This window comes from Argopecten irradians, chromosome 1 (genome assembly GCF_041381155.1).
Source record: "Argopecten irradians isolate NY chromosome 1, Ai_NY, whole genome shotgun sequence".
NCBI lineage: Eukaryota > Metazoa > Mollusca > Bivalvia > Pectinida > Pectinidae > Argopecten > Argopecten irradians.
The window spans coordinates 57,493,084-57,505,645 of record NC_091134.1 but is presented as its reverse complement, the minus strand read 5'-3'; the positions used below and the strand labels follow the sequence as shown (position 1 = coordinate 57,505,645).

The window sequence follows — 12,562 nt, the reverse complement described above, 5'->3', positions numbered from 1 at the left end:
TTAGCTACTGAACTTATGTGATCGACATCACGACTATGTGACTAGAGGGACATAACTCCAATTCCTTCCTCGTACAAAATTGAGTTAAAAAAGAAGTTTAACATAAATTAGTGAAACGTTTTTCATTCCATATTATGCATTTCTTTACAGAAATGTGTTTTAATAAATTGGTTATGATGTCCGGATATTTATCTCTCTGGACCGCGATAGTCAATTGTTGTAGGTGTATCGATACTCAATTATCTGGACCGCGATGATCGATTTGTTGATATCCTGCATCAATCCTTTAATGTCATGTCATCCTTTTTGAAACCTTCAATTTTGGAGGAAATAAATTTAGTAACATTACTGCAGTATTTGTTTATTTTAAATGTAATATTGTTGAACGCGATAGATAATGTAAGCAATAATATGAAATAACCTATTCCATGAGTTATCCAATATATATCCGTAAACGTATGCATATGCTTACAACGCTTTTGTATAGCCTGGTACGTGAATCTAAAACAAGAGAAATTTCTACACTGATAGAGAGATGGGTCTTCAATAAAAAGGTCAAAAACCAAATTGTTTCCCTGCCCCAATACAACCGTGAGATTCAGAACAGAGATAAATGAAAACTAATCACAACTATAATTAAAAACTAACTCTAACTATAGATAAAAGCAAATAAGTAAATCAAAAAGAAAAAAAGAAAAGCAAATAATTTACACCAAGTTTAAAAAAAAAACAATTATGGCAATATTCAACTGCAAATGATACATTCTCGGTATTATCAAAGCCAAGATAAAAGCATTATGACGTCATATTCAATTTAGAATTATGACGTCATACTCATTGTTTTAATTGCATTTCGGGATCGCCCAACTCTAGCCTAGCTACGAGCCTTTATGAACATACATTTTTTTCTCTACTCACAAATCAACTAATATGGGCTGCAAGTTTACAAAAGTAAGAAATCCGAGGTCCCGAGACGAAGACGAGAAGATGTCGGAAATAATCAGCAAGAGTTCAAGTTCCACAGACTCTAAGAAAGATTTGGAATGTCACATTTCACAAGCTACGAGAGACATTGTAGAAAAGTGTCAGCAAGCTCTGTCCGCGGCAACTATGACGGACGATGACGTGATAAGTCTAAGTATGTACCCACCATCTTTCATGGACGAATATTCATATGTACAGAGCATGGACATAGAAAGTGAAATTGATATACCGTACTATCGAGATGATTCAGATGATCTAAGGCAGGAAGCACTCAGAAGTGAGTCTTCGTCGACAACAGGGAAAGACAGTGCTTCATTTACCCTATCATCAAAACTTTTCAACTTCTTCCGAAGGAGAATGCGAAGCAAACTAAACTAAACAAGACGAATTGTCAAGAGATATTGACACCGTGACAGGATATGGATATGAAGGTGATGTGTCATCGAGCGGATGGGAAAGATCGCCAACTCCTACACGCCAAGACATGAAGAAAAAAATCCTTCAAAGAACTAACAGTAGATTATCAGACATGTCGCAAATGGTAGCCACTAAGAGAGGAATCTGTGAGTATGAGGCTCTGACACTGATTCACGACATATTGGAGACAAGCGAGACGTCGGATCTCGAGATAGAAGACGATGGCAGATCTTCTTCCTCCTCCTCTAGCAGTGATGATTCCATCTATCCTCCTCAGCGAAATTTCCGGATTTTAGCCAGACCCAATGCCGCAAGAGGAGCTAGGACCATCGCAAACGCGACTCAAGATCTGGCGGATATGGCCGACCGTATCGTAGAATTTGAAGCAGAAGTCGAGAACCTTATCGACGAGCATGCACTGGCGACCAGGGATTACCGAAACAGACAACTTCGACCACGGGTAAGCTGCGTGTATGCTAAAAGTTTAAATGTTTCAACACTGAAAACGATAAAATAGTTATAAACGTATATAATTAGTGGGCACAGGTTTTCAAGCATTTCAAACACTGAATACACGTAGGTGCATTAAAATATTTAATTAATTAATGTTCGATTCAGGGAGCACGTGGTCCCCGTCTGCCGTCCTTCAGCCTCCAGTTCCGGAACCAAGGAGCGAATACGAGTTCCGGTTCCGCCATGGAAAACAGAAGTAGGTACAGCAAACATTTTGCCAACACCGTGACTCGTCCTCAACTGACAGTCCAGGGACTCTCCACAACAGATGATCGACTTGTACAGTGGATGGTCAGTCAGCAGAGGAGGGACTCCGAACAGTAGTAAAGTGAAGGTGAGGTCCGTTGTGTCACTGCTTAGTATTATGTTCGTAATGATGTTTCCATTGAACAATACATAAATTAAGAATAGCTACATGTAAAATATAAGTCTTTACATGTATATGGTTATCGATGATCGACCAAACCCTGTTTTGATACATTTCAGATACATGCAGATCAGAGACAAGTCACAGAGAAGCTTATATTGGAAAGAGGAAGGCTGTAATTTCCACGATCAGCACATGCCGGAGGAAGCAACAGCAACTCTTACATTACCCAAGATTAGTTTATTGTATTTAAGTTTTAATATTTAAAGTTTTCAGTATTAAAACCTTGTTCATATAGATTTATATGGATGTGTAATTTATTGTTGAATATATTAGGAACATATAAGAATATGCTCTTATTATATTAAGCGAAATTTTCTGAAAAATACAAATTCCTAATGCAGTCCATTTGTAATTATGTTCTAAAAACATATTCAAGTAGTATAAAAAATATGTCCAAAAAAACAGTAATTAGGAATTTTGTGAAAAATAATTAAGATTTATTTACAAAATTTAAAAATAAACGTGCACAATAGAAACTCTCTTTTACATTGAAATACCGTAAAGTTAACTGAACAAAATGTTTATACATGTACTTGTTTTTTATGTAATGACCCACTAAAGTGAAATGTCCACTTTCGAAATGGCCGTCATGTTCCCTGATAACCAGAAATAATAAATGTTTTTACAACTGCTTAATTATTTTTCTGATAAAAACGCTATATGAAAGATTTATGTTGATTTCCACATCTGGAATCGAATATGGCTTCCTCGTCCTGGAATAAACTGGCCGTGTCAACGTGTTGATCTACACCGTAGTCCTCTTTGTCCAAGTCGACCATACCTATTACCCAAAAGGTGACATTTTGAAGTGATATCTATTACTTGAGGTTTCTTTTAATACTTTGGAATGTAAAGGTTTACTGGTTTTCAAATTCATACAGTATTCTAAATTAAACACGGATTTACATGGCTCTACGATTTTGAGTTGAGCAAATTGAAGTATCATGACAACTAATAGTGTTTAAAACTCATATTTTTAGTGAATTCATACGGAGTATACTTTGTAAAGTATCATTCAAAAAGTTTCAAACAAAGACTTGGTACTTTTTTCTTTATCTAGGCTATAACTTAAAATTTGTGAGATACAGCTCCTTATGGTCCTGTGCCATACCGTATTGTTATCAGCCACTTACACATTTTCTTTTGATTGAGGAGTAAATTGTTCAAGATCGTTACGCTATCCAAACATTTCATGTAGATATATTATAGATTTATAATTTTCAATGTTATTAACAATAAAAACAACAACAACAAGATTTGAATTGCTTATACCGGTATTTATTCACAAATAACATTTCAACATACTTTGCAACATTAAAAAAAATCCTCACGAACCTACATTAGGTCACAATAAAGCATGGATTAATTTGGGCGTTATATTGGAAGTTTAGCTGTCATATAATTTAGACAAATATCGTTGAATAACGATAACTGTATAAATGTTCTTTTCAAAACAAATAATATACATGTACTTTACACGCGAAGAAATATATAATTCATTTCGGTCCCATGTGTCTCAGAAACATTAAATATCACTATTTGAGTAGACACATCGATTACCCCAGCTTTCTATATTTAGCATGATTGAATCTTATTCATAACCCATCATTTAAGCCCGAACACGTTATATTCAATTGACTCAACGCCCTGTAATCTGCAGTAAACATCAAATATGGCCGACATGTTCAATCGATAAAAATGCCAGTACCTCTACCTTTTACAGTCCTTTAAATGATCTCACATTTGTTCAATCATAGAATTTATTTGAAGACATCAGAGATGCAGTTTCATTTAAACTGTTGTATCATTTGATACTATCTTCTATCACGCGACGTCCTTCGCCATATAATGACACGTGATGATCGATCTACGAGAACATACCGATCTCCAACTAAAGAAAATTCTAAAATCTGTTTGATACAAACGTCGATTTAATTGTCAGTCGTTTCATAATGTAGCATCCAAATTAATTACGTTTGGCTAATTTTTCTTGTTATTTAATCCTCTATTTCCATTCAATGTACACAGATTTGCATTTCATTATTCTTTATTTGCACCAAGGCTTGGCTGAAATGATTGACATACATAGAGAATACATGGTCAGTGTCTTCAAATATATGTTGTATTTTTGCGAGGGTTAAGAAACACAAAACTGGTCACCTTTATCTTTTTAACCCTCGCCAAAATACAGCTTATTCGCCTCAGATGTAGGTTGTAGATTCGGCGCACGTGCTGAAATTCTTAGATACAGCTATGTTTTTCCCCGTAAGTGCCAAATACAGCAAAAATATATGTGGTAGGTGCATTCCGACAACACCAATGCTGGTTGCAGGATGAAAAGGACACCCCCTCCTCCAAAAAAACAGAATCGTCTATTTTGAAACAAAATCTTAACTTTCCAAAGTTTCAAAATACAGATCTGGATCGTATTACAAGGTGTGAGGGCATGTTACGATAATAATACTTTATTATATTATTTTCCTTAAATAGATAAATAAATAAATAAATTGATAAATAAATAAAATAAATATATAATATAATTTAAGTCTCGTACCAATTACGTACCTACATGTATGAATACGTTTATCGCAACATCAGTTTGATATACACTTCCGGTCAAACATCGGGGATGTGCGTAATACGTTATTGCCGAGAAAGTAAGAACCGTGGATATTTATATTAGTTTAAACTTGTTCGATTCCAGCAACCAGAAAATCATTATGTCAGGTTTTAAGAGGAGCTTGGGTCAAGCCAGTCAAAATCACGTGTCCGGGAGGCTGGTGATCTCGTGCATTCCCAGGGATCCATATTCCGGAAGGGAAACAACCATGTCATCATCATCACTCGTATGTGCGGAATGATAGTCCACCTATAAAATAAAACATCAAACGTATTTCACTAAAAAAATTGCATATTCAGCTACAGGTAATGTTCTTAAAAACAATAATCAGAAAATAAATATGTAATTGTAACGATAGCTGTGACCAGCATAGGAAGTAAAGGACCAGATGATCAGAAGGAACTAGCGTCCTTCACTTGATCAACGACCATATTCGTGATACCCCCAGACGAGAATGTAAACATCATAATGTTGTGATACTATTTCTGCGCAAAAAAAGATGTAAATATTTTCTACAAATGAAAACTCTGTGCCGGAGTGAGTGTATTTTCCAAAACATTTCTATGAGGAAACAACTACTTTTCATCATCTGTTAGTCTCACAATACATAAATGGTACTTTTAATCAACGTAAGTTCATCTTATATCCACCTTATACCTGTGCAGTTTACATCCAACAATGATGGGTAAACAATTGGTAATGCTCAAATATGAACGAAACTTGAATACGGATGTTTATGGTAGTGAATAACTTCTGACGAGTTCGGGTATAAAAATCTTATTTCCATATTTAGAACAAAACAATGTTCAATTTCAGCATTTAGTAAAAATTGCTTGTACACATATTCACGACTTCGATAAAAAGATAATGGGGCATTCATGAACAAACCGATGATAATTTACAATATCTTGTATTGAATAGAGTAACCTTTCATTGGAAATTCTCATTTCATTGAAACGAAATCAGTAGCCAAAGTACCATACTTCTGACAAGAACATTAATATCTTATTCAACTTAGACACGTTTACACAACAGAAAACACAGAGATGTTATATTAAAGCTTATCATATACCGAAACTATCTAAACAGTCTTTCTTGGTTTCGTTGGAATTTCGATATGATGAGGTGGTTTTATTTCTAAGAACCTGTAGTGCTAATACTTTTCCATTAAATTAAAAAAAATATATATATATAAGAAATAAAAACAATCCGTAAGGATTTTTCTTTAAATTTATCATATATATATATATATGTACATACAATGGTACAATGAAACGATTAAACTATGTACACTATAATGTGTCATAAAACATAGATGTCACAAATATTCGAAATTATTGAATTATTGAACAGCTATTGTGAAATTGACGAACCAGAAGATTTGACGATTTACCTTCTATATTCTATTGTTACAAGAATTACTGTTTTATTGCTAAGCGACGATTCCTTCAAACTAAAACGTCTTCCAAATCATCCAAAGTTCAGAAGTGTATACATGAAGTGAAAATTATCAAATGGTTTTAATTTCATCATTGTACAAATTCATTCACTTTCACTTATGATTATAAATCGTCAATTGGATAGGATGATATCATTTAAATACACAACGTTTAGAAAATAATGTTAGAAAATGAAACAATGAAAACAGGATATGAAAAATGCATATCTTTCAAAATATTAAACTTTCTTTCTTGGAGGTACCGAAATTGTAATAATAAGTGTAAGATGATTGTTACTCACAAATAGTTATATCAGAACGGATTATTAGGCATAAAGGACATGTCTACCATACAAAATAAATTAATCATAAAGTACAAAAAATTATATCAACAGTAAAAAAGACAACCTTTAATCAGTCCATCCTAGTAAGTAGATTTGACATAGATTAATAGACAAGAACTTTCCTACACCAATTTCTCCCTGCTTCAGGAACCCCTTTATACATAATTGTTGATATAGTTTCCTTTTTTTCAGACCACATATCAGTTTATCAATATTCAAGCCTATTGTATTTTTATTGAAATAAAAAATACAAGAACAAATGTGTTAGTGACAGCTAAAGAATTTATACAATTTAAATAACAGTTTTTGGTTAATCCACTAATAAATTGATCATACTACACATCAAGTTATGAGACAAAAAACCGTATATTGAACTTTATTTATGTGTAAAACACTGCCTATAAACCATTGGGTTATGTATAACAAAGAACATGGTGTGAATTCCAAATATTTTAGTGAACTTTTTTTAGATAAAGAAAACTTTAGAATTAACAAGATCAGTTATTCTCATTGATGTAAACTACACATTTTAATGAAACCTACGTGATTTGACAGTGTTTAAGTAAGTAACTTTTACTTATCTCTTTATTCATTAGTTCTGGAAAACGAGAAAAAATATATTAATAGATCAAATCAAATATTTAATGTTATATTGCATACTAGACAATACATTGTACATTATGAAGCTACAACATTTCTAAAAACAATTTACTCCGTTGTGTTTGAAATGCTGGAATTCAACATAAATCCTGTTCAACAGTTTGAAACCTAAATGATTGATGAACAACATATCTTTCCACTGTAATAACATGAATAGTAGATTTATAGTAAGATCTTATCATTTAAGTGATTTTCATTGTAGTAATTGATTAATTCAAACTCTCAATGGATATTCAATATCGTCTTTTACACATTTTATGTATAAGACATTGTTATTTCCCATACAGTATCTAATACAATTATCACTTAGCAATTCTAAATACAAAAGACACCATTTAAAATAAAGGAGTAGTTTTGCTAGTGACATTATATACGTGAATCATGGACTCTGCAAATAAATGTAAGCCTATTTATAATTACAGAATACAAATGGACAGAATAAGTTCATGAAGACAGGAACTAAGAGTAAAGAGATTGATAGAATCAAGGTCATATGCTATCGATATAACAAGTTAGGATAAAATATCAAAGAATACATGTACGTTAAAACTAATAACGTTATAATCGATGTCCAAGTAAAGTTATGAGTGTTTGACGAACTTAATGTAGAGGAACAGAAATACAAAACAAATCTCACCTGTGATTGAGAACAATTCTTTGGCATATCCCATGGAAAATGAGGCTTTCTCGGTACCATTGCTAAATTTTCGTTAATGTTTCGTATTTTTGGAATAACATTTTCCTGTCCAATATTATCTGTACTTGGCAAAACCTTTCGGTGAAAACCACCAACTGAATGATCGTGGTCCACAATCATATCTTGCAATTGTTTTATATAATCAATCGCCACTCTCAGAGTTTTCACTTTTGAAAGTCTCTTCTGTTTCGTATGTGACGGAACGTGCTTTCTGAGACGTAAAAATGCAGTGTTGACAGCCTGCACGCGCCTTCTCTCACGTGCGTTTCGACGTTCGACAACCTGCGGCGGTTTTTGGCTATGGGGGACATGTCGATAGGCTGATTTTCCGCCACTTTGTTTCTTGCTACTTCTTTCCTTTACTGTCATGACGGTTTGGCGCGAGATTTCAGAGCAACGGGTGTCTGTTCCTGAAGCAGGGTAAAATTCACCACCTGCTTGCTTCTGAGTCTGACCTAAGGAGGACGAGAAACGGCACTGGCAGTTTGTTGTCATCTTATGTAGATCGAAAGTACACTGCGTTAGCGATTAGCACATACCTCTGGAATGTTGGCACGCGATCGGTGACAAGAGGGCCCTACCGGAGATTAGCTCTTGCAATATTAATGATGCAGCTAACAGACTGCAGTTTGGATACCACAAACGGGGTAATTCTAGATACCACAGAAATTATTTAAATTGTCTTTTATCGCTATATTTATACAATGATGTTATAATTTAAACTCATGATAAACTCACGTACAGTATACCCTTACGATTCACATATGTATAAAATGCATTACACGTTTTATATTCATTTAAACGTTCAGACTTAAAATATGATAGACTTAAAATATGATACACTGCAAACAAATTTTGAAATCATCTGACAATCGAGTCGTTTTATAGGGATGACATCGCTCTTTTAATTAGCACCTTGAAAACAGACATTACGTAGTCTGCCCACCTCCTTCTGAATGTGTGTAAACACATATATAAAGTGATCAACATGAGCTCAAGATTATAACAAAAGACGCTAAAAACTACTTACATGGTAGTTTATCTTATGTCATACAGCTACGTGATAAGTGCTGTGGTGCTTGGACTGCATAAATCGCAAAAAAATTACTTCCTTATGACGTATAACTGTAATATAGATTTAATTGCATATATATATAATCAAAATGAAGGTAATTTGTTCAAAATCAAATTTTCACTTCAAATTGACTGCGCCACAAAATTTTGCTTTCAATAAAATATGTTGTTAATTTTCACATTTTTGAAACGGACGAATTTAATTCTCACTTATTAAAACAGTTCTAAAATATTATATATTTGATATACAATTTACTTTATTTACAGATCAAATCACCTTACCATCTTCCTGAATAATCGCGAAAATAGATTATGGCCATGAAAATCACTGACTGGACGCACTGAATGTCACTACCTGAAGAACCATGCTGTACATATGTAACTGAACATGTTTAACGGTAATAAGTTATACAAGAGGCCGAGACTTCATATAACATAACGGCATATGACGTATTTAATGCGACTACTTGTGTAGTAATGTAGAAATATTCTTAAATTCTACCTTTTAGAAGTTTGCTAATTATTAATATTTAGACGTTTTGAATGGCGATCAGCTACATAGGTTAAAATACAACGTATATATTTTGTGCAGTTTTATTGTTTAGTCTTGAAAACATTATAGTTCTTTCAAGGTAAGATTTTTGTCCACTCCTATTGACTTTTGCCTAGTATCAATAAACATGTTATGTTACAAAAAATGTCGAAAATATCATTTAGTAACAGTAATAGGTATAATATAGATATACAATATACATTGTAATAATCGTTAGAAACGGCAAACGTAGCATACAATGTGTGCGCTTTAGTGCAGTGCGTGCCTTGTATACATTTGTTGTATTTGTATTGATGGGCTGTAAAGCCTAAAATTGATAAAATAATTTGAATTTGAATTTGAATTTGAAACGTTTTAGTGGCATGAACATCCTCCTATCTACTTGCTGGACCAGTTTTACTTTAAATGACTTAACTTTATATGTATTTATCTTGTATTTACCACATGTATGTTAATATATATATTATTTATTTAATATATAATATTTATCTATATATAAATAATATTTATCTATATATTATAGAAATTATGTTGTTCGGCTTACTTTAAATTAAAAGGTTTATCTTCAACGTGACGTTTTAAAGGCGATTTAGCATTTATTCTGTCAAAGATATGTTCATGTTAATTAATAGTTTCTGATAATTAAAAAGATTTATTTCATAAATTGTCATTCGAAATGGACAATATAATCTATCATGAAACATCTTACATCGTGAGCTATATTTCTAAAAAAAACCAAAAGGTTACAAAATATTAAATCCATCCTACAAAACATTATTAGATACCGCAAAACACCACAAAAACGGTTATTTTCACCAATTTAATATTTCGCTTCCTTGGTATAAGCATACAATTGATTCATCCTTCATTCATCATTTCGCGGATCAAATTTTCGCGACCATAACATTATCCGTATAAATATCATCCCCGCATCCCCGCGAAAATATCATCCCCGCATCCCCGCGACAATATTATCCTCGCGACAATATCATCCCCACATCCCCGCAACAATATCATCCCCGCGAAAATAACAGTCTCTACGATTACTTTGTAGATAAACAAATATAGGTTAAATACTTTTACTTATATTTAATCTAAAATATAATAGTATGATATTCTCGCTCTCATTAATGTTAGAAATAAGAAAAAAATAATTTCAAATCATAAATAATGACACGCCATATAATATTGTATATTTAAAAGCTTGATAATAAGCAGAGACTTCTTTTTTATTTTGATTTTTGTTATTACTTTATTAGGTGTTTTTTTTATAATTATTTACATTTGTATTTACAATGAATTTATTTATCTATCTATTAAATATTTATGTATTTTGGTAAGGATAGCCGGGTATAAGCATTTATGTTATTTGGTGAACTACTGGATGAACCAGGTTAAATATAGATTGCCAATAAAAGTGTAATTGGTTTTCCGGACAAAACAGACATTTGAACAATAAGTTATCACAGATTCCAACACTACCTACACATCAATGATATTTCACCAACAGCTAACACCTGCAGTGGACACACGACATGGAAAGAAACGTAAGCCCAAGAAAATTGGAATCGGTAGTCGGCGGGTGATCAAGGTCGAAATTGATTTTGTATTTGACAACTATCATCTAACGGGCACATTAAATGCTTCTGCTCGAATTCCTACGGAAACCCGGAGATTGTTTTATGAAATATTAATGAAGGACGGGGAAACGTGCTGTATCGATGCTGACACAAAGAAATATTACAAATGCAGAAGTATCTAAATCGTTTTTATTCTCATTCTTATAAATGTCCGTTCGTGACACTACTAATAAATTGTTTTTTATTGTCGATCTCACTGAAACGTTTAACCCTCTGTAGTTTCAACTAATGAAATAGATTGTTTGCCAATTTGTATGTAGCATTTTACCATAAAAATCACGGCCTTGATCTTACTGAACGCATTATACAATGGATATAGGACACTTAGGCTATATAGCACAATTAATGGCTTCAAGCTTTTAAAAATGAAATTGGTAAAAAGTTTAACTTTGAATGATATAATACTAGATCATTGTTTTTGTATCAAACTTAATTTTAAGAAGTCCATTGACTTTATTCATATATGAAATTAATATAAAAGTAAATGAAATAAAATTATGTTAGGTACATGTATGTTGACCATCTATTGGGTTTTTTAAGTTCATTTTCGCATAAACTCGAATTGTATTTGTTTCATAATATTTACTCTGTCAAAGATGTTTATTAGACAAGTGATATGTTTTTATGTTATATTTATGTTTAATTTATAGTTTGATATTTGTCTACTTTGTCCCGCATTACTGTTCGTTTCCTATTATGTTATCATGTTCGTTTTGTATATCTTGATAAAGGAGCAGATCGCCTCGAAAATTTGACAATTTTGTTTTGTCCACACGGTTGGAATTATACTTGTCCCATATGTTATATTTATATTTTTTTAGACAAGTTTTATCATGAGTAATGACGTCATTTGGATGGAAAATTAAATGTTATTTGTGATCGGCTAACTGTTAATAACGTCATTTGAGTGTGAGAACATTAACGCCGAAAGGACCTTATAGCGAAAGGCGAAAATTCAAAGGCTAAACCATCTCTTTGCGAGATGATGTCCATTACACATGTAAATGAGAAGATAGCGGTAAAATTATACAGAATGGCAGGTTAGCATCAATTCACGTGTTTTCAATAAATCTTAATCGTTAAACTTATGTTACCGACTTTCGAAAATACTTACAGAATAGTACTGAATCAAAATTGTATGTTTAAAAAGTGGCTTTGAAATGTTGCCCATGTTCAGTCAATCATTATACTA

At 32.7% G+C, this 12,562-nt stretch overlaps 1 protein-coding gene and 1 pseudogene across 1 annotated transcript; one reads left to right on the top strand and one right to left on the bottom strand.

Moving 5' to 3' along the window:
- Nucleotides 1–867: 867 nt before the first annotated feature.
- LOC138310924 (uncharacterized) lies at nt 868–2,618 on the top strand (annotated as a pseudogene).
- A 989-nt stretch (nt 2,619–3,607) lies between these two features.
- Nucleotides 3,608–8,786, bottom strand: LOC138310913 (achaete-scute homolog 1a-like). The gene is made up of 2 exons (XM_069252241.1): nt 8,044–8,786; nt 3,608–5,213 (listed from the first exon to the last, which is right to left on the bottom strand). The coding sequence occupies exons 1-2, from the start codon at nt 8,596–8,598 to the stop codon at nt 5,106–5,108; spliced, it is 663 nt and encodes a 220-aa protein (XP_069108342.1). The 5' UTR covers nt 8,599–8,786; the 3' UTR covers nt 3,608–5,105.
- Nucleotides 8,787–12,562: the final 3,776 nt, after the last annotated feature.

What these genes read in the sequence shown, in the direction of transcription:
- LOC138310913 (XM_069252241.1), bottom strand. Translation starts at nt 8,598, where the DNA reads ATGACAACAAACTGCCAGTGCCGTTTCTCGTCCTCCTTAGGTCAGACT. An exon ending in AGAATTGTTCTCAATCACAG is followed by an intron (nt 5,214 to 8,043) that starts GTGAGATTTGTT and finishes TTTATTTTATAG; the next exon opens with GTGGACTATCATTCCGCACA.